At 36.5% G+C, this 23,537-nt stretch overlaps 1 protein-coding gene across 1 annotated transcript in view; it reads right to left on the reverse strand.

Annotated features, from left to right (window-relative positions):
* Positions 1-23,537, reverse strand: part of bru3 (bruno 3) — a 372,081-nt gene that overhangs the window by 38,153 nt on the left and 310,391 nt on the right. Inside the window, exons 8-9 of the mRNA XM_067142838.1 lie at positions 11,249-11,407; positions 8,722-8,885 (exon numbers count right to left, since the gene is read on the reverse strand). Coding sequence (XP_066998939.1) covers positions 8,758-8,885; positions 11,249-11,407 — 287 coding nt within the window. The 3' untranslated portion in view covers positions 8,722-8,757. The remainder of the gene's footprint in view (positions 1-8,721; positions 8,886-11,248; positions 11,408-23,537) is intronic.

Here is a 23,537-nt window from a genome sequence, read left to right on the forward strand (position 1 = left end):
AATATATCTTATAGGATACAATTTTGAGATTAAATAAAGAGGTAAGTTAACTTCCTTTCATTGTTTATATTCCTCGGATGCACAATGATTGTACCAAGTTACAAAATAGTTACAATACAAGTCACTATCACAGCTTTTAATTTTCAAATATAAAACGATGATGACAGTGCTTGTTGTTTAGAGGGGCCTAACATCTATGTCATCGGCCCCTATCATGAGCTCCCATATGACAGTTTCTAGAGGGGGGCCCAGACCTGGGGGTACGTAGTAATTTTAATATTTTGGAAGATAAATGGCGATTTGTATTCTGCGGTAGAATAACCCACGGTATCCGCTGCCTGTTGGTGGTGGACGGTACTACCGCTTTTACTTAATACTGACTTTTAAATCATTTTCTTGAAATGAAAACATGTGACCAATAGATTTTTGCCTTTCCCTGAGAGCTAGAGGGGGGCTGCGGCCCCACCTTGCCCCCTGGTATGGGCGCTCTTGGCCCCTATGGTAAGAAATGAGACGAAATGGGATTATAATTTAAAAGTACAACATTCATCCACTGACCCAAATTCAAAACGTGATGATGAGGAATGAATTGATGAATATGAATTTAAAACAAGCAGTGGATAAGACGCGCAATGCCTCACATTCCCAGAAAAATAAATGTTACTGACCAAGGGACTGCTTCCAAAACCCAATCCTGAATCAACGATGCTTGTCTGAATGGGTCAATATCTATGCCAACGATCCCGCATAATGGCACTTATCGGTAGTAAAGGAGAACCATGATATTTCTCAAGCTGCGGTACTAATCAAAGGTAGCGTAAACTCACGGTGTTCCAACCATTAAGGTACTACTCGCAAGTATTGTACGTCGTAAAGGTAACGCAGACCTATGGTGTTTCTCACACAATGGTGCCACTCATAGCCAAGGCAAACCGATGAGGTTCCTCACCTAGGTGTACTTATCACGGGCGCCGGCATTCCCGTGGTGTTCCTCACGTAGTAGGTACTAATCACTGACAACGCAGACCCACGGTGTCGCTCATATAGTGGTACAACTCACAGGCAATGCCCAGACCCGTGGTGTTGCTCACATGGGTAAGACTCACGGGTACTGGAAACCCACACTGAACCCCGCTTGAGTGCTATGAATCACAAAACTATTCAGTACCTAACAGAGTGGTACTACTCGCAAGTAAAAGCGACCCATGGTGTTCTGCGCACGATGGTACTAATCAAAAGTAGTTTCATAGTTCTAATATAATCAGCCCTTGATCGCCCCTTTTAGTCGACTCTCACGACAGGCAGGGGATACCGTGGGTGTATTATTCGTCTGCCTCCTCCACCCATAGGGGGTGTGTGTTTGGTCGGCGAGAGGTATTTTATTTCCCTCAAGTCCACCGGCAAGCCGGTTAGGACACCCCTATCCGCCACCTGGGACGTGCCACGTGGGAGTATCACCTCTCCCCCTGCTTCGCCTGCATAGCAGGTTTGTGGTCAAATATAAGAGAGGACAAGAAAGAAAGATTATATTTCAACTTAGCTTTAGGCTTTATAATAACAGCAGATGAAACCAAACAATAGCTTATCACTGCATTGGTCACATATTATCTGAGAGATACATGGTGGTGTTTATTTGCTGTAACTTGAGCTTGCTTGAAGCTAGATCCCCATTTCCCCTCATTGCTTTCTGTCTCTAAAGTGGTGACATCCAGTAGTGTTGTGACCTTCATGCTATACAAATGTCATGAGCTGCTGCCAGCATTCTCTCACAGATATGATGCTAGTAAGTTTGCAAGTATTCTTGTTTACCTCTAATGTGCTTGATTTGCTGTGAATTAGCTCATTATTGTTTATGTTAGTGCTTGCACCTCAAGATCTTTTGAAATTGAAAATGAAGATGAAGGTGATTTGTAAAACTGTAGTGTGTTCAGTGAATTGTTTGGCTAATCAGTATCATTATGATCCTGAAGACTGTGAAAAGAAAAATCATATACAATAATTATGGTAGTTTAATTGTTTCAAATATGTCAGTGTCCTTTTTCAATATTTCAATGGATATGTTGTAAATAAACCTTAAAGTGCATTTTATGTTGGTTTCTATCTTCCACAAATTATATAGGGGTTGTGTAAATGAACTGAATTTATGTATCTCTAAGATACGATGCAAGCACTGATGCTACTTCTACGACGCACCTAATGCAGTCACTTTTTAATTAGGCCTATGGAAATCATGAACTTTTTAACCACTTGATGTACTTTGACGAATCTCTCCGTCCTGGCTCTCGACTGCACTCCGGTACAAAGACGGATCTCTCCGTCCGCGCGTAGTGTTTATTTCCGTACCTGCTCCAAGCCGGTTTCCTTTGTGAAAGTATTTGATATTAGTAATGTAACGTCTTGACAGATGGAATCACTGTTTTATTCCATTGATGTATTCGATAAGCACGCCTGTGCAGTTATTCCACGGAAAGAATAACCTGTATCTTAGCAACCTCATCGTAAGCGAAATCATGGCTGCCTCCATGTTGAGTGACGAAGCGATTATATGGGAAGTTTTAGAAGTGAATGACACTGATATAGAAATAAGCGACGAAGAATTTAGTAGATATGAAAAGTAGTGAAAGTAGTTCGTGTGATAGAAACTTTAGCGCTGGTAGGGGTGAACAAAGTGCTGTTTTGCCGTCAAATATGTCACTGAATTTTAGGCCTACAACTGATGCCGCACCAGCGGCTTCTAATCATGTTTTACGCGATAGGGTATGGAACTGGGCGCACGTATGTAATACTCCAGAGTATCATTCATGCATCGCAACTGGTGAAATAGTGTTTTCCAAAGGCACCTAAGGCAATGCCCGAACGAACTACAAGTTGTGAACAAATTTCTAACAGCAGACTTTTCGGGAACATCTAACCAATGAGGTAAATGCTTATGCAAGTAAATGCCTTGTATCGGCTGCCGAGGATATAAATAGGATAATGTCATTTGGAAAGGAACACTGGTTTCCTGTATCTGTGGATGAAATGAAGGCCAGATTACCTTGAAGTGATAATGTATGATGGAAAAAAGACGTTCAGACCCAATCTTGTTGTTGACTACAACTATGGAAAGGGTGGTGTTGATTCCCATGACCAGGGACTCGCATCATTCCCCCTTGATGAGGAAGTATGTAAAAGGATACACAAAATATACTTCTACATGCTAGTCATGACACTTCTGAATTCCAACATCATTCATCCCCTCCTCAACCCTGAAAAGAAGCGAGTAGTCTCTGCCACCTTCCGGATCAATTTGGCCGAACAGCTGTTGGCAAGTGTGACCTTGCCTGACTATCCAAAATAAGGCACCCAAGCCCTGGGGATACACCACTGAGACTTCAAGAGAGGCACTGGGGACACTTTCCGACCAAAATACCCCCAACAACGAAGGAGGTTATCCCATCACGGAGATGCAAAGTCTGTGTGACACGGGGTCTGAGGAAGGAATCTTCATTTGAATGCCGCCGGTGCAAGGTGGCGATGCACGAATATGACTGTTTTATGATCTACCATATTCATAAAGACTTCACAAAGTATATCTGACAGTAGTTTGGATATTTCCTCTCATTACGTTGCTGGAAAGCATGCTTTTTCAGTGTCGGTGATAATATCATGTAATGTAATGAAAATAAATGGTACACCAAGGCATAAATAAGTTCAGTTAAATGGCATGTGAATGGGTTAAATGGACAAGAGGAAGTGGATATGCTTCTATATGAATTTTTTTTAAAGTTACTTAACAGTAGATATAGGATATTGGAACACAGTTTCTTAATATCTTCCTATACCGGTACATCAGTACATATCTACTGACTTCAAAGTAATTAAAATGAACTGATTAATGGTATATAAAATGTATGTAAAAAATTTAACTATTTTGAAGAAAGGAATGTAAGTATGCTTACTTAAAAAGGGATGCACCTCAAGACAAGAGATGAACAGAGTGGCATTGTGATGATAGGAAGGAAGTAATCACTTGAGATTAGAGTATCTTGTTTGGTATTTAAAAGTAGCAACACATTAAATCCTTGTACCTCGTTGATGTACTTTCTTACATCAGCTTCATTAATCACAACAAACTGATCTACAAATTTGAAGTTAAAATTACTTTTGTACCAAAATCTAAAATCCAATAGTGTAGGCCTACATTTGTTTAATATATTGCATGCAGTATAGTACTATCATCATACTCAATAGGAATTCAAGGTACCAGTTATACAGTTTACACCAAGAGCCCGTTGGAATTTCCAGAAAGTGGTTTGGGATGCTTATGGTAAATCTACAGATCCCAGCATCAGATGGATTAAACCTTCCGCAAAGAACTATATGAGGTTTGTTGGTTTAATAAAATCAGCAGCAAAAAGATCTATTCCTTGAGGTTTCTAGAGTCTAATAGACTGAGTAAGAAATTTGAGGAAAACAGTAGCCATGAGAAAGCAACAGAACTATTACAGTCACTTTTGAAATGGGTAAAAACCCTTGAAGACATGAATTTACACATTCAAGTAGGAAAGCGTGGTTCCTAATTCAAAAACTGGACTGTACATCCATCCCATCAAAGAAAGTCTTCCATCAATGTAGAGGCAATAGCAAATCACCTTGTATCTGCTTCTAGATCAATAAGAGATAAGCAGTTCACAAAAAGGGTAAAAAATGAGTTTAGACAGGCAAAACAGGAAACTCATTCTCATGACATCTGTTTAAAACCTTTCACATATCAGGAGGTCAATGAGGGATGAAAATTGCTTTGAAATGGCAAAGCTGCCGGACTGGATGAAATATACCCCTAACTGCTTAAAAACTGTGGTCCAGCCACAAAAAGACGGCTCTTTGTATTCTTCAGCTCCATACTTCATTTAGGTAGGCTTCCATCAAACTTCAAGAAGTCAAAAATCATTGCTCTGCTGAAACCAGGAAAGGAACCTTCTCTCCCATGAAGTTATAAACCAATAGCACTGCTTTGTGTCACCTACAAGTTATTAGAAAGACTGATACTGAATAGAATAGCACCAGCAATTGAAGCATTACTCCCAGCTGAGCAAGCAGGATTCTGTTCTAGCCACGACTGTAGTTACAGCTGTGGGTGTGCCGATTCTCTTTGTCTGCCATTCAATGGTTGGCTTAGAACTGGCGTGGACCAGGGGAAATAGCACAGGGGCCTGAACAATGTAAGATGGACAGCCAATAATGGTATGATGTTAAATGAGATGAAAAGTCAAGTTGTAAGTTTCACCAAGAGGTAAAGTCCTCTCAGTTTTAATTACTGTGTAGATGAGGTAACAGAACCTCATGGGGAACATTGTTAGTACCTAGGTGTTAATATAAGGAGTGATCCTCATTGGAGTAATCATATTAATGAAGTTGTTAAGAAAGGTTACAGATCTCTTCACATGGTTATGAGAGTATTTAGGGGTGTCCCGTAAGTTCACATATGCAGATGATACCTGTTTCACAGTTCAACAAATCAGCTTCACAGAGCACAGTGGGTAATTTCTAGCATCCAGCCGGCCAAAAATAATATTTTCAACCCTTGTCTTTGGTGCGCATTTTCTGTGAGTCGTGTTAATAAGACTCTTGGGTACAGTAATTAAGTATTGAAATGTTGCGCTGTCTGATTATCTAATCTCACCGAAGGCCTAAAGTGGCTCTTCTCCGTTAGGGCATCATATTCTGGCGAGGCGAGCGCGCAGTTATTATTATGTGAGGGCTCAGTAAAGACGTCAGAACTAAATATTTCTTTAGCTTGCAATGTGATTATATTAGATGAAGGTATGTATTTTTATATAGTATGTAGTATTTTCTGAAAATTACCATATTGTTGTCCGAAATATGCACTTAAAATTCAGGTACACGGTGTCCAAGCGCTATATAATTATACAAATTTGAGCTGACTTTCAAAATGGATTGCCTTTGATTTCCGCAATGAAAGTCTTTTGGATGAGTTATCTATAATGAATAGAAAACTGTGACTTTTTGCTGCGACCAGGCGTGACCATGAGAGTAATTAATTTTTTTTCAGAAGCCATGTACTCTGTAACCCGGAGGTCGGTTTTCGAGCTGCTGAGGAACAGCAGGGAATATAAGCAGAACGATGATATTGCGAATGTTGTAATTGAACATTTAGGCTTTGATGATTGTTCTGAGAATATATCCAAGTCAATAAGGAAATCTGTCAGTATTTTGTGTGCTAAAATTCGATCACGCTGGACAAAATATAGTAGACAAAGGGACAAATTGCTGAAGTACAATAAAAGTTGGTTCGAGCAGAGAATGAGCCTTGCAGAAGGACGTGCATCACAACTATGTCAGGATGATCCTGTCATTAGCCTACTATAGCTCATTCCATGTTAAGAAAACAGTATTGCTCTTATGACAACAGAGTTGCCATATCGAACAGCTCCGCTCAACGCCATCACGGGAAAACGGCGGCACATACATTTGTGAAATTCAATATGTAAGTTCAAGACGAATGGCTGAATAAACTAAGCTACAATTACTTTTATCAACTGAAGGGGACGTGAGGTTTACAGGGGCCACTTTTGGTTTGTACAGAATCAGAGGTAAACTACGGCACATAAGAAACCTCAGCACTGAAATATAAGGCAAATTGCGAGAGAAAATAGAAAAATAATTTTATGGACTTGAGGGGCTGGTGATGTACTTAATTGTATTTAATAAATTTATCCAGAAAATAAAAGCTAGAAAACAGACGCAGTAACTAAATACTGCATATGACTACAAAAGATCACAGTATTAATGTTAAAGAAATAAATCGCACACGTAGGCTTATCGCATAACTCTCATTCAACACAATAAATTTACGCACTGATTTAAAGCCTAAAATACACACGCAATAAATAAATACTGCAGATGACTTCACTACAGAAGTTCAGGGAGGAAACGCGTCTATTGGTTGATATCTGAAGCAAAGTGCTGGCAGTACCAATGATGGAAACCGCTAGAAGATTCTTCAGAAAGGCTTCCACTTCTGCGGACGTTACTGGAGTAGATATAAATTTAATAAACCATCTACGTGGCATCGTAGAAACTCTTTCGTGTGGATATGCCATTGATAAAGTGACGTTTGGCATGTACGCAAAGGAAACTATAAAATTGTACTTACAAAGATACAAATCGTACTACATGCCTGTAACTTTGCACAAACTCTTGAGTCATGGCACTGTATTATACCTATTGGACACCTTTCTGAGGAAGCCCAGGAGACCAGGAATAAAGATAATAGGAAACCATCCAGAAAGACACAAATACTGACCTTTTCCTTAGGCTGCTTATATCATCGGACCCTTATATTACCAGCTTAGGGAAATCAAGGAGGAGGAAGTTGATTCCGCTTTCTCGAGAAGTGCTCAACTTACTCTCTGAGCCTCCTGTACCTTATTCCTCCGAAGGAGATAATGAAAGTGACGATAGCGATTCTGATGTAACTGCATCTAATGAATAAATTGTTTGGCAAGTACATGTATTCCTGCGTCTGTTTTTAAACATTCTAAACAGCATGTCCCATTATTAACATCTATTTAATTTCTTAAAGCTATAACGAAAAATGATTAAAATTACAAAGATTAGTAATTCTATTCCTGGCTTAGTAATTTGTTCTTCGTACTTGATTGAACATACACATAATTATCTCCAATAATAGTAGTTACGTACTAAGTTTTATGTAAATCGGTCCATTAGTTTCCGAGATACGATTTTAGGCCGGCTAGATTCCTGAAATTACGCACTGTGCAGAGGCTGAAACAGTTCTTAATCAAGATCTCCAGTTGCTGGGCGATTACTTTTAAAGACGGCATCTTCACCCTAACTCACAGAAAACAGTAACATCAATATTTCAACTGAACAATGCACAAGCAAATTACCGTCCAAGAGTATTCTTTAGAGACTATGAATTATCGTGGCACTCCAAAGAACCCAGGAGTAACACTGGACCTCTTATGCGGAAAAATTATTTGGAGAAAACTGCCAACAAAATTAAAACCTGTAATAACCTTCTCCAGGGTCTGGCAGGAACCTCTTGAGGAAAGGACGGAAATACTTTATGGACAACGGTTCTGGCTGTGGTCTATTTCTACAGCAGAATACTGTTCATATGTTTTGCTTAGCTATGCTTACACACAGCTAGTAGATATCCACCACCACCAAATCATGCCCATTGCAACCGGTACACTTCGTGCTACCCTAATCTAGTGGTTACCAGTGCTCCGCACATCAGGAGACAGAAGGTCCTGTTTTGTCTTTGGTCTAGGATGCTGAAGAACAAGGCACTACCAATTCATGAGGATGACGAACAGTAATGCTCACGTCTCAAGTCTCAACAACTAGAGTGAGGCCTGGAAGATATTTTTAATTCATTGCTATGCAATGCAGTCTTCATGTATTCATTACAGTCATGGTAGAGAATGAATCACAACAAATATTTTTTAATAATTCTATCAATATTTTAAACATCTACAAATTTAAAATGCCTCAAACAATAATGAAATACAGCAGCTAATATTTTGCACATAAGAGAAGTTTCCCTATTTGTTTCAAATCACCACTTCGATCAATGTTTTCCTATTGCTTCTATTGTGGTTTTATTATTTTTAATACATTTTCATAAAACTGTAAATCTTTACAAACCAAAAAAATAAGTGAAGAATCCTTAGAAAGGCTGGAACTAACCTTTTTGTCGGGGCTGCTCCTACACTAGACCAAGGGTTAGTATGGGCGGTTGGCATCCTTGGGCCTTTTAAGCTGGACCTTAAGTCGCTTCATCCCAATCTGGAATCCATTCATGGCTTGAATAGCAGCCTGAGCGCTTGCAGGGTTATCGAACGATACAAAACCTGTTGTAAATATTTAAAAAAATAACAAAAATATGATCGAGAACAAATTAAGTCAGCAAATTTATAGCTTATGTAACAATCGACAAATGGAAATCATTAAACCCTACCTTTACTCTCTATACAGAAAATAAGGTAATTGGAAAGAAAAATAGTCCTTTTAAAGTACCATGAATTATACAAGCTTTAATAGAAATATACTGAAGGAAAGCAAAACCTTTCATACTACTGACACATCATAATGTTTTATCTATTTTGGACTATTGCATCAGAGCATGAACGAGCAATAGAACACTAGAAGTTCAAAATACTCTGTTATGTCTTTTTTATGATAACATGAGAATAGTTCCTTTTTGCGTTAATGTTTACCTGTCTGATATGATGATTGTTAATGCAGCAAGGGGAATAAATTAAAACGTTATCATATTCATTTTTTTTACATAGTATTTCACACCTAGCTGTTCATTCCTGCCACTCAGCTGACAAACATTTCTGGAGAGAGCACTCAACACACTATTAATTTCTTTTTCCCTCCGTTTCTAAGATTCTTTATACTCTCTAGAAAGGTTTTTCTGCTGCTTGACCTAGCCTTTTCAGGTTATTACCAAAATCTTCCCATGACTTCTTCTTGGATTCAACAACTATTTTTTTTTGCTCTGTTTCTTTCATATATGTACAATTTTCTGTCTGCATCAGCCCTTGTTTGGAGTCATTTCTGATATGTCTTCTTTTTATGTTTAGAAGCTGCTCTCACTTCAACATTCCACCAAGATGTTCACTTTTTCCCATCTCTACACACAGTTGTTCCTAGACATTCCCCTGCTGTTTCTACTACAGTATCCTTGCATGTCACCCATTCTCTTTCTATAGCCTGAACCTGCTTACTGTCCATTGTTTGGAACTTTTCGCTAATCATGCCCATGTACTTTTGATTAATTTCCTTGTCCTGGAGATTTTCTACCCTTATTTGTCTGCAGACAGATTTAACTTTGTATATCCTAGGCCTACAGATACTTAGTTCACTACAGATCAGATAGTGGTCCATATCATCAAAAAATCCCTGGAAAACCTGCTCATTCCTAACAGATTTCCTGAATTCAAAGTCAGTTATGATAAAGTTTAATTATGGATCTGGTGCCCCTACCCTCCCATGTGTAGTGGTGAGTAGCTTTATCCTTGAAGAATGGAATTGTATCTGCTAATCCCATACTAGAAAAGTCCACCAAATGCTTCCCATTCATATTAGCTTCCATATCTTCCCCACATTTACTGATCACCCTTTCATATCCTTCCATTCTATTTCCAACTCGTGCATTGAAATTGCCCTTTAGCACTATCCTATCCTTGCTGTTGACCCTGACTACAGTGTCACTCATGTTTCATAAAACTTCATCCTCGTCTCCACCCTCACATGGTGAATACACTGAGACAATTCTAGTCCTAATTCCTCCAACTACCAAATCTACCCACATTATTCACTCATTTATATGCCCAACAGAAACTGTGTTGCATGCAATAGTATTTCTGATGAACAGCCCTACCCCACACTCTGCCCTTACCTTTTTAACACCCATTAAGTACACATTATAATCTCCTGTCTCTTCTTTGTTATCTCACCTTACCTGAATATCATTAACTCCTAGCACATCCAGAAACAACCTCAATGCTGACAGCCAGTTCTTTTTTATTTCTTCCATAAACCCCAGTAATATTGATAGCTCCCTATCGAATTCCATTTTGTTTGCCGAGTTATTTCCAAGGAGTCCCTCACCGTCGAATGGGAGTGGGACTCCATTACTCCCATGGATCCAAGGCTTGCTCAAAACATTCTGAGCATGCTCAGTGAAAATTCTGTGAAGCAGGATAATACACTTACTTGCACATAATCCCAGTGAGGATCTCTCCTCTAAAGGATTAGGGGCCATCATAGGATTGTACAATCCTAGTCGCCTGAGCACAATGAGGGCTGTAACTCAGAATATGTCCGAGATGTCCACTCCACGCCATAGCAACTGGTATACCGACTCTCAGAACCACTTACTTGGCCAGTCGGCTGTTGTCCATTGTTTACATACTAGGATGTGACTACAGTAACCTACACCATTAGCCATGGGAAATTAAGAAATAAAATTTATTTTCCTGGCTTGATACTGAAGTCATTATTATAATAAAGCCATAATAAATATGAAAACAATATATCTTGACTTAAATTTATTGTTGCCATAAGACCTATCTGTGTCGGTGCGATGTAAAATCACTAGCAAAAAAAAGGACTTAAATTTTCATGCAAACAGTATAAAATAACATCTCAACACATGCAAAGTTGTAGTCCTCCTTAATTTTTCCAAATAGATGATTGAACTTACCAAAGCATTTGCTTTGATTAGTGGCACGGTCAATGAAGACCTTAGAGCTGATAACATTCCCAAACGGCAGGAACATTTGCATGAGCTCTCCATCTCCAAACTCCTGAGGTAAGTGGTAGATAAACAGATTGCATCCTTCTGGCCCCGAGATTGAACAACCTAGGTCGAGAACAACAAATTGCAAAATTCTGCATGATAATAGAGTCTTGGAGTTGTATTTTTGTGTGTAACATTGAAGTTCATTTCCCTAAATGTACACCAAAAATTATTGAAGTAGTATATCCCTTGACAAAATCAAATCAAAGACAATTTAGAATTTGAAAAGATTCATTAACACATTATTCCTCAAAAACTTAATTCTGGCTGCCAACTACAAAAAAGTTAAATGAAAATTTCTTTTAGATTAATGATAATTATTAGGACATAAAATGTGCAGGAAAGTAACTCTCACACTTGCAAATATCTCAACAAGGCCGAAAAATTGTGTAAATCAATAAGCAAAAATGTAAGTCTGTGATAACTCATTGTGAGGCTATCTTAATAAATCTTCATTCTTGATGTGGGAAATTCGGAATAAGAAGAAAGCTAGATAAGTATATGGAAAATGTAAAAGTATAAAGACGAGAATGGATGGTAAAAGCCTGATACTTCATTTTATCTTTCTCCTTTCCCCCTACCACACAACCCTGTCTATTTATCTTTTCCTTTTCTCTGAGTTCAGCCATTTTTCTTCTTATCCCAATGAGTACTGACAGCTGCCCTCCTGATGAAGTGGGAAGAAGAAACAAGCTTGCTGGGAGCCGAGAAGAAATGGATGTAGAGGACTGCGATTCATGAGGGAAGAGCCAATCTATCTGAAGATAGCAGTATATGAAGGTTCTTATGTGTTCTCATGTCAGCCCCCATCTTCTTTTCTATTGCACATACTGACCTGTCACAATACTTACCCTACATGTGTTCCTGACATTCTATATATGACTATTCAATGTGTTCTTAGCATTTTACCACTTGTATTTATATTTATCTCTATCTCTTTGTTTTCCCTGAGTTTATTCAGCTTTCTTCTTATTTCATACTTCCCACATCAAGACTGAAGATCTGTCAAAATGGTTTCTCAATGAGTGTTGATGCCTGCCCTCCTGATGAAACTGGAAAGCAAAAATGAGTTTGTCCGGGGGTGAGAAGAAATTGGTGCAGACATTTTTTTTTGAAGGATGAGTATTCAAATTGTTCTGTCCTTCTAACTAGGCATAATGAGAAAACTGTCACTAAACAATGCTATTTAAAAGTTATAAAATGTTTTCAAATTACTTGAGATTTAAATAATTTCAGACTGTGATTTACTCATTATTTACAGAAAGTATATTCTTCGTAAAGAATATCAAGAGGTCTTTCAATCTGAAAGAATCCCCATTCCATTTTTAAGTATGTCAATGATAAGGTTCCCATTGAAGGCATGAAACACAGTTTCTCAGTGACAGACTGGTAACTTATCCATATTTTCTGTTTGTTATTTTGATCTAATTTATTATTATATCTTTTGATATGCACAGCTGTGTCTATTACACCAATCATATATTGGTTATGATACATAGGTTTCGCAGTAACTGGATTTTGCAATTTCCTCAGTTCTGAATGAACAGTTTATCACAATATTTTATTGATTTAACACTAATTTCAGTACAATTATGCAGCAGAAATGAATGTCATTATAAAATGAAAAAACAAAATGTATATAAATACCTGTCGATGGACTAATTGTGCAATATGCAGAATACTTGATACTGTTATATATATGATCTATTTGCAAAGATATATATATTTACAACATTTATTATACATAGGCCTATACACACACACTACTTCTCATTCATGAGCAAAGGAATAACATATAAATACAATATGGGACCCCCAACACAGAAAACACTGGAACATAACAAAACATTGACTGGATATACAGATAAATGAAAGTGCACGCACAAATGATTTGCGCTAAGAGAATAAAATGAGTCTAAGTGTAAACATGTAAAATAAATGCTTGACATTCACAAAGAATGCAATTAAAACTTTTGACACAGACATGAAATAATATACAATGCAATGCATTATGCACCACAATAAACAAATAAAATGAAATAAACTTGGTTGTACTGCACACATAAGTAACTTTTATTTTAACTTCAAAATATTGAATAAGTGTCCTGTGTATTCAATGTTATATCAAAATTAACCAGCTCTTACATCATATTAATAACTAAAATGATCCACATTTTAATATCTGAATTCATTTCTAATGATAGCAATGCATTGTCAGACCATTTTTCCTTATCACAAATCTCTTTTGTGGCTGTACCTCTGTGTGTACCAAGGCAAAAGGTTCTTATTTAATATACTATAGTATAGGAACAATGAACAAAACATATCTACAAGGAAACTATAATTTTTTTAATTGTCAATGAATACGCCTGGTACTGTACATTTTTATTTCATTTTTCTGAGGCATATTTTCGAAAACTGTTTGTATTTAATTGAGATGCACTATAATTGATGTTAGAAATAATACAATTGCATTATTTGAAAAACAGATTAAAAATAGTACATTAACACCTAAAACTGGACTTTTATGATAACTGCTTGAAAATTTAAATAATCATACTAGTGGGAATAAAGAGTTAAGAATTTCCACTGTACGGTATTTCAAATAGAAAAATTATCATAATTTGCTGTAAAACTGTTATCTTCATATAGAAATTTCCTTTGTTTGGAAGCTTGTAACAACCACTACTGAAACTTCATCAACTTTCAAAATGTGAAAGTAACTGGAACATGCTTGAAATCAATTATTAACAATTCAGAGTAACTATTTCCATTTTGGAGGGCATATAGCTGAAGATATTTTTGTTATAAAGTATTGTCTGAAAGTGTTTCTGCTTGAAGATGATGAAAAAGAAATGCAGATTTAAAATATCAACTTAAAAAACAAATTTTTCACCCAATTTTAGTAGTCATAAATTGTTTGACTATAATAAAAATTATATTAAAACAATACAGCCACCATTTCTGCATCAAAATAATATGATAAACTTCTGAAGCTCTTCAATTAACTTATTATTGTTTCAAAGGAAGAAATTTAATTTGTTTTCACTATCTGCCACCTGGGCAATGTTTTTTCTTCTCATTTCTCATCTTCCTTATCTTCCTGATCAATAGGGGCCAATGATCACACAATATTTCAGCTTATGAAAACAGTCACAACAGCAACCATCACAATTATTGGTTAGTTTATTACCACGAAGATGGAAAAATATTTCCATGTCAGCAATGCTCAACATTTACGACGGGATCTTCTGTAACTGTTCTTGTGTATACTAATTAAACAGAACTAATATTTCAGGAGATAATTTATATGCAAGTTAGTAAAAAATATAATGAAGGCAAATATCTCTTATTTCTCATATAGGGGAAAAAAGCATGAAATCATAAAAAATCAGAAATTATATTTTGCACATCTTAAATCATGTTCAGTATTTCGATACAGTTAATATTAGCAGAGAAATTTGACATTTCCTGTTTTGATCCCCTTAATAGAAACTAAGATGCCCAGTATGGTCCCAGTTGTTATCAGAATTTCTATGATGCAGAGGAATGGTAAGAAAAAAATGTATATAACTCTCCAGCTCCTCCTCGCCATCATTCAGACAGGCTATTCTACTCGGCAAAGTAACTAACTTCCCTAGTTTGTTCATCGTGCTCACAGCCCTCAGCGAGACAGCAAGTATTGGGACCTGTAACCTTTTGACTAAGATAAAAGTGTGTAAAGATCAGAATTTACTATTTCTCTCTTTGTTTCAAAGGATTCTTTCATAAAATTAACAATAAGAGAACACAGGAGATAAATAAAAATATATGAATTGTTTAATATTTCTTTTATAATTCATTGTAGGAATAATTTGTACTCTGTAAAAGATCAGATATTTGATTGTCTACAACTTTTGATAAGCAGCATTTATCGAAAGGACCAATACTAACAGAGATATTTGAGAATTAAATTTTAGACTTCATCCAGCTTGAATAACAAAAATTATAGCTTAGATTATAAGAGCCTTCTCCTGTACCTTAAATACCAATTTTCATTAAATTCTATTCAGCCATTTTCTTACTATGCATGCACATACAGATGGGCATACAGACAGACAGACAGATAGATAGACGGACAGTCAGTCATGACAGAAATTTAAAAATTGTATTTCCTTCTGATCCTGATACAGAAATACCAATTTTTAAAAATTCTGACCAAAGTACATACAAAATTTCTATTTTATTTACATAGAAGAGATCTAGAAAAAATTACAGGTTTATCTTTTATATAACAAAGATTCCTATACACTCTGTTTTATGTTGTCAAGGCAATTCTGTGAAAAGTTATCACTGCTGTATGACATCATTACTCTCATAACAGAAATAAAAATATGCTGACTCTACCTCAAGCCTCTTTTGTATGTTTCTGTTAATTGTTTAGAAAAAGAGAAGTAAATCAAAACATCAAAGATTCAAAGTCTCATGTGTCAAGAAAAGATCTAAAACAGCCAAACCGAAGACCAGAGCAAAACAGATCATCACAGATAAACAAGCATTGCAGACACCATACAAAACTTTTACTACAATCTGAATATTAAAACAATTGCAAAACCAGAACAGCCAGTCCTGGTTGATAGATAGGATAAAATATGTGAGGTAACTTACTGTGATGGAAAGTTCTGAAGAAACTTAAAAGGAGTCAAACTCTCCCAGAAGACTGGATAATAACCAACAAACTGCTAAATCTAGGGGGTAGAGAGATGCAAAAAACTACGAGAATATTCATCAACAACTGGACTGGGACCTTGTAGAAACTGGACCCCTGGGTGAATACTTAAAGTGATTCTACTCTCTAAAGTGGGCAAATCCAAGTTTAAAGAATAACCACCCTTCATCTCTGCTGTTGCATCATCAAAGGCTTTCTATCAAACTCTAGGCAACCATGCAATCAAAGAACTGAATTTTTATCAACCATCTGGAAAAGCAGGATTTCAGGATGAATTTGCAACTCAACTCAGTCATCATTGATCTGCATTTTGGGCTGTCACTGAGGTGGCAGATTCCCTATCAGTTGTTTACCCCATCTTTTCTTAAATGATATCAAGGAAGTTATTTATCGAATAATTTGCCTTGATAAACTATTCCACTCGCTAATTCCTTTTCCTATAAATACATCTTGATAGATCATGACTGATCATTTTCTTGAGAAAATAACTTAGTAGGGGAGTTTGCAAGGCCTATCCTGTCAATGTTAAATAAGCCAAGAGTATGTTCCTATATTTTTGGAACCAATGAAGATACGACTCTGAATTTTTTACAGCTGACATTTCTATATTATTTATGTGGACTGAAGCAGAATTAAAACATAGAAACCAAAAGAGGGAGATATATTAATTTTTTTAAGATGCCATTTTTTACACAAAATTTTTGTAGATGGACACCCCTTACTTCATGTCTATGGAGACCTGTGCTATGATTCTGCTTCAGTAAGGAGAGTAACATATAATAAAGCAACTCACAAAGTTTCATGTAGTTTTTCAGATACAGGGACATTAATTGTAAAAAAAAGTCATTTTGAGAAAATCAGGTTTAAAACTTGAAATTATAAGAACTCACTCAGATTTTTAAATTAAGGCTCAAAAGCACCCCACAGCATTGTCGATATCCTCTTCCTGGTACCCTTCTTTCTCTAAAAACCTTTTCCTTAGGGATGACCTTGCTGCTTTGGTGTTCAACTCTGCCGCACACTGTGCCTTGGCAATTCTTAATTTGTCTAAATGTTGCAGTCCCTTCATAGTATGACAGCCAGTGTTGATGCTGAGATGCAATAACACTCTTTCTCTTCCCATGTTCCCACCATTAAATGTTAATACAACATCACTGACTCACCATTTCAAAGTTCTTAACCCCACAAATTCATTTTTGGGCACCCGAGCCCAGACAGTATTGTTGAAAGACTTGGGATTCTGAGTGCGCCCATGTAGACACTTTCTGAGAAGGTCTGGATGAGCTAGGTCTCTGTAGATTGGCTTAAAGTCTCTGTAGATTGGCTTGAAAGCTTCCATAACTGCTTCAGGTAGAGAATTATTGTGCTCAAAATACTCTTCTGAAACTTCAGCCTTCCGGATCTCAGTTCTTCAAAATATTTACCTAATTTAGATTCACTAGCACTGGTAGGGGGCGTATCTGTCTTCTTGTTTGGTGTCACATTTTGACAATCTGTTTCTACACTGTTGCTGGATTCTACCACATGTGAACTACATGGTCTTGTGTTTTTAGTATACTGGTTGCCACAAATCTTATGTTTCCTAAATAGACTAGCACTTCTAGACATATTTATACTTTGTTTACAAAAATAAGTGCAATCAAACTACACGGAAGCACTTCCAGAGACACTAATTCACACAAAATTAAACATTCTTTGCACAATAACAAGCATACCAGCAGACATTTGAAACAGAAGAGTAACGAAAATTGAGCGCTGAGTATTCTCTATCAATAGGCAAAAACCACAGCCTTCTATCTACAGTAGTTTCAGAGGTAAATAAAGAGATGCATGTCCAAAAATACCAGACTGATGGATATGCAAGCAATGTTATAAAATTAAAAATAAAACACTTCTACCAGTCACACAGAGATAAATTATATACCATTTTATTCATGAAACACTAAATAATATTGTAGGACTTATTTTGAAAAATGTCAAAAAATTCAGATTCTTGCCTTTTAAACTCCCCTTAAGAGAGTTCTTTAAAATGGACTGATTGAAGAAATCAATGCTGCTTAGAATTGATTTAGTCAGAGTTAATGGTAGCAATTAATTATGATTATAGTCTCAAAGGAATTTTGAAATTTGCACAAGAAATTTTCAAAATAACACTTGGTTCAACATCATCAATGAATATGCTAGATCATCATCATCATCATCATCATCATCATCATCATCAATGTCCCACTCCAGTCGCCCAGATGTGGTTAACAAGTCTCTTCCACTCCTTTCTGTCCTTCCACTTTTCCTGCTCCATTACTTCTGCCACATCCAATCCAGCTTCTCTTATGTCCTTTCAAATCTGATCCATCCACCTTCTTCTCGATCTTCCAACTGGTCACTTTCCCTTAACTTCTCTTTCCAATTCCCTTCTTGCTACCCGTTCCTTTCCCATTCTTTTTAGATGTCCGAACCATCTCAGTCTTGCTTTTTGTATGTTCTGTACTAACGGTTCTATATTTCTCTCTTCTCTGATTTTAATATTTTGAATTCTATCTCTTGTCTTTTTAACCAATGTTCTTAAAAATTTATTTTCTACTACTTGGATCTTACTATCTTGTCTCTTATTAGTTACCAGTGTTTCTAGTCCGTATGTTACAATTGGTATGAAATACTGTTAATATAATGTTAATTTCATTTTCTTGGGTGCTTTGTCATCCCATATAAGCTCTATGACTTGATGATAAAATGTTGCACCCTTACGTAGTCTGTTATTAATTTCAGGACTGATTTCATTACTTCCATTAATAATGCTACCCAGATATGTAAACTGTTCTACATTCTCTAACCGTTCTCCTTGTATATTCATTTGGCTTCTCTTTTTCTCTTAAACACAGTGCATGACTACAGTTTTCTTTTTACTAATTACTATTCCAAACTTCTTCAGATTTTCATTCCAAATGTCCAGTCTCCTTTGTACTTCCTTTTCTCCCTTTCCCCAAATCACCACATCATCTGCAAATACCAAAGCATTCACTTCATCACTACTAATACTCTGTTTTGTACGTTTTATGATTTTGTCCATCAATATAATAAACAATAATGGCAACAATGCACTTCCTTGCTTGAGACTTTTTTTTGTATAAAATGTTTCAGACTCACCACTCCCCACTTGTTCACTGCTTTTACTCTCATGATACAACATTTTATCTTGTTAATGAATGATTTTGGTACATTCCTTTTCAGTAGGCATTCCCATACATGTTTTCTCTTAACTGTATCATAAGCTTTTATCAGGTTCTCTTCTTTTTCTCCATCTTATTTCCATTTTTGTATTTCCTCCTTCCTCTGAGCAGTCATCCTCATTATAAAGTTTTTCAAAATACTTTGCCATCACCTTCTGAAGACCCTTTTCGCTATGTACTATGGATCCATCTCTCTCTAATGCTTTGAATTTTTCTTGATTTATTCTTTTTGATTTTATTACTCTATATAATAGTTTGATTTCCTCAACTATCTTGCTCAATTTTGTTCGTAAAATCTCCCCAACATTTCTCGTTTTCTTCCTTGATACTCCTCTTTACTTGTAGTTTCCATCTTGTGTACCGGTATTCCACATGTAAGCTTTCTATCTTGTTCTCATCCCTCTGATACTTTTTTGCTTTTCCTTATCCATTTCTTTCTTCACCTTGTTCCTTTTATTTCTTTTTATATTTTGTCTGTCCACCACCATGTCTACTTTCCTTTAACTTTTGCTTTTGTTTTCCTGCATACCTCAATTTCTGATTCCACAAATGTCTGTCTTAAATTGTCCCACTCTTCTTCTCCACTTCATATTTCCATGTTTGGCAACTTCCTTTTTATCCAATCTTGGAATGCCATTCTTTTATCCTCCTCCTCCAATTCCCAAATCCTGATCTTTGGTTTCTTCTTCAATACAATTTTAGGGATTTTTACTTGTTTTAATTCCACAATTAATAATCTATGATCACCTTCCATACTTTCACTGGGGATTATCTTCGTATTCATGGCGTATCTTTCCCATTCCTGGTCTGTTGTTATAAAATCAATGAGTGTTCCATACTGTCCATTCCAACTATATTGGCTGATCTTATGGCTATTCCTCTTCATAAACCATGTGTTCTCTTTATCAGGTTATTTCTGATACAAAAATCCAACAGTTTCTCTGCATTTTAATTTCTATCATCAATCCATGTGGGCCCAGAACATTCTCATATCCCATTCTATCAGTTCCCACATGAGCATTCAGATCTCCCATTATCATGATCCCACCTCCAACAATGTGTGTTCCAGTTCATTGAGGAACTCTTCTTTTTCTTCCACACTACATCCTGTCTGTAGAGCATACACCTGTATTATCTTCAGTAATTCCTTGTTTACATGTATGTGCATTATTATAATTCTTCCATTTATATACTTAACTTTAGCTATTAGTTCACTATTCTGATTCACTACAAATCCCACTCCATTTATTTTCTATTTACTGTTACCCATCCAGTACATGGTGTACCACTTTCTTAGTTTCTTCATTCCTTTCCCTTTCTATTTTACTTAAAATATTTATTGTTCCTAATCTTTTTTTTGCTAATTGCTTTACGTGCTTTACATCGCACCGACACAGGTAGGTCTTATGGCGATGGCAAATCGGGTTTTGTTCTCTGATCTAACACTTGCACGAACATTGGCATTAGCATCATACTGTGCAACTGTAGTCAGAGACTTGTCAATTCTATTTCCATTTTTAAACTTCCATCTGAGGCTTGTATTATAGTTGACAGCAAGTACAAATTGGTTTCCTCTTCTAATTTTCCCCAGAGAGGATGGGTTGACTCATCCACCATCTTCACCATTCCAAAGGTCTAGATACAGGTAAATAAATTAGTATTAAGAAACATGTTCATTTGAAAAATTTTATTCTAGATATCTGCATATAATATATGCTAATTTATTTTGCTTAGCATTATCCATTCCATAAACATTTGCAGAAGTGACTTCACACCACTGAGTATAAAGAAATTTTGTGATGATTAGATCACCCTTAAATATACGGCTGAATATTGATCAACCTCTAGTATCCTTGTATTGAACAGTGTCAATTGATTACATTATTTCCATTGTCTGTCATTCAAACTTTGTATAACAAGATTGAAGATGAAATGTCAGGAACCTTCTTAGAGAATGAAAGTAGTTCATGTTATTTAAAAAATATATTTCAAGAAATGGCTATGATCGTTAAGGCATGGAGTCTATATGGTCTGACACCATAGTTAACATAGATTAAATTCCAAACCTCTCCACAGTGCTCATGTGGAGTAAAGGTGACGCTGCTGGTGGTGATTCATCCATCAAATGGGATGGGAGCAGACCCCTTGATACTATTTGACAGGAGTAGGCTACATGCCTGCACCAGGTTCACCCTCTCCCTTCTACTATCATATATCATGTCATTCATTTCACCTCATTAATTCGTCTGATGAGGTTGACATCAGGTTATTTATTTCAGATCAACTACTAATTTGAACCCTACAGAATTGGAATGTTTTAAAACCCTATCTTATTTAATATCTAGGACTTAGAAGTAATCAATCTGTGAAATTTTGACCTTGTATGTTCAATAGAAATGGAGGAATGAATGTTTGGTTTCAGGGGTAGAATGTTTGGAAAATATTTATTTAACATCTCTGAAATAGAAGACCAACCTTGATGTAACATTGTCAATTTGTACATGAAATGGTTTTGGAAGAATGAATAGTGATTTTCCAAGTAAACCCCCACCATCTAAATCCTTAGGAGAGAAATATTTAGAAGTATGTGATATTTGACACCCAGAACGTAAAAGAACAACCTTCCTGGAAAATTACAACTTCGTACGTCAAACAGTTTTGGAGAGATGAATATTTTGTTTTAGTAGCTAGCCCCATTTAAACTCTTAGTGGTGAAATATTTAAAAATATTTTGCATCTAGGATTTAAAATATATACTCTCATTTTGAATTTTGTCTTCAAACATTAAACGGTTTTGGAGGAGTGAAAATATTTGTTTAACTCTCTGATGGATAATTTTTTCAAACCTTCTGTTCTATCATTTTTCTCTTCTAATTTAGCCAAATTGACCTCTTCTCACCAGTTCAATTCAGTATCTCTTAATTCGTGATTCAATCAATCCATCTCACCTTCAGCATTCTTTTGTAAAACCACTAGATGACAGAGTCTAAGGCTGAGTTTTAATACATTTTGTCCAATGAACACTAAATGTGTCACCAGAGATCTTTTACATGCCAACATCGTACGACATAGGGAATCTGCCACCTGAGTGACTGCCCTAAATGCAGATCAGTGCAGAGCATGTGCCTCCAGTACGAACTGTGTCTACTGAGAACAGAGCAAAGGAAATTTTTTGTATAAGGGCTACTTTTTTCACAGAATAATTAATGATGTATTCAGCTGCTAGGTATCTGAACTGACCTGCAGCATGGACAATATATCTATTCTCCCTTTATTTTCCTTACTTTCCTCATTCTGCACCCATTTTGATATAGCAGAGGTGACATGGGTAGATTCTTGCAAGAAGTAGTTTAGGTTCTCACGGAAAAAGTAAAGATCATCATCATCATCATCTTCCTTCCAAGTATTGGGCCATGTGACCCGTTACGGTCTTGCATTTTACTTTTTGCAAGACTTGAAAGCAGTCAAATGTCCTTCCGACGGGTTGCTAGCCTGAAGGAAGTAAGACCATTGGTGGGGCTGCCACCTCTCAGCTAATGGACTAGCTGAAATCACAGCATTTCCTCCATAATGGATGTAACGGTTATACCGCCGTGACTCTGTCAACAGGGCTGGGAACAGGTTTTCATCTCGGGAAGGTGAGGTTGGCCTTTGGGCAGGAGAGGTTATGTCATAATCATCATCATGCATAGGTGAATTACATAATTCCTGCAAACTGGTTGGAGAGTAAAGTTCTATAATCTATCAAGAAAGATAAAGAAAAGTTATTGAATCTGTCATTAGTGAATTCAAGCAGCAGCAGCAGCAGCAGCGACCCTGTTCATTGTCACTTCATCCAGAAGCTAAGCATATTACAGTCATGGGACATATCCTGTTTAATAGTCTGGGTTATTATGGTGTCTCTATAGGTCTTTCATTTTATTGTATTTGGAGTTAGGAAAGTTGCCTTGGGTCTAGAAGTAATTTTCCATGCAGTGTTGAGTGAGTGAGGAATGACAGGGAATACTGCACTCAGGATAACTTCATTGTTATCATAAAAAGAGACCAAGGGGTGGAAAATAATGGAGAAGATGTTTTCAATTATGTAGAAACTTGAACATAGCCAACTAGGCAATGTAAGTTTCAAGTCTGTCATTATACATACTTCTGAAAATGTCTGTTACCAATTTTGTTGTCAAAATGGAAGAAATCGTTCACAATATATGGGAATCGGAAAATATTCCTAAGGAGTGGCAGTCAGCTATTATACATGCTCTCC

This window comes from Anabrus simplex, chromosome 3 (assembly GCF_040414725.1).
Source record: "Anabrus simplex isolate iqAnaSimp1 chromosome 3, ASM4041472v1, whole genome shotgun sequence".
NCBI classification, from domain to species: domain Eukaryota; kingdom Metazoa; phylum Arthropoda; class Insecta; order Orthoptera; family Tettigoniidae; genus Anabrus; species Anabrus simplex.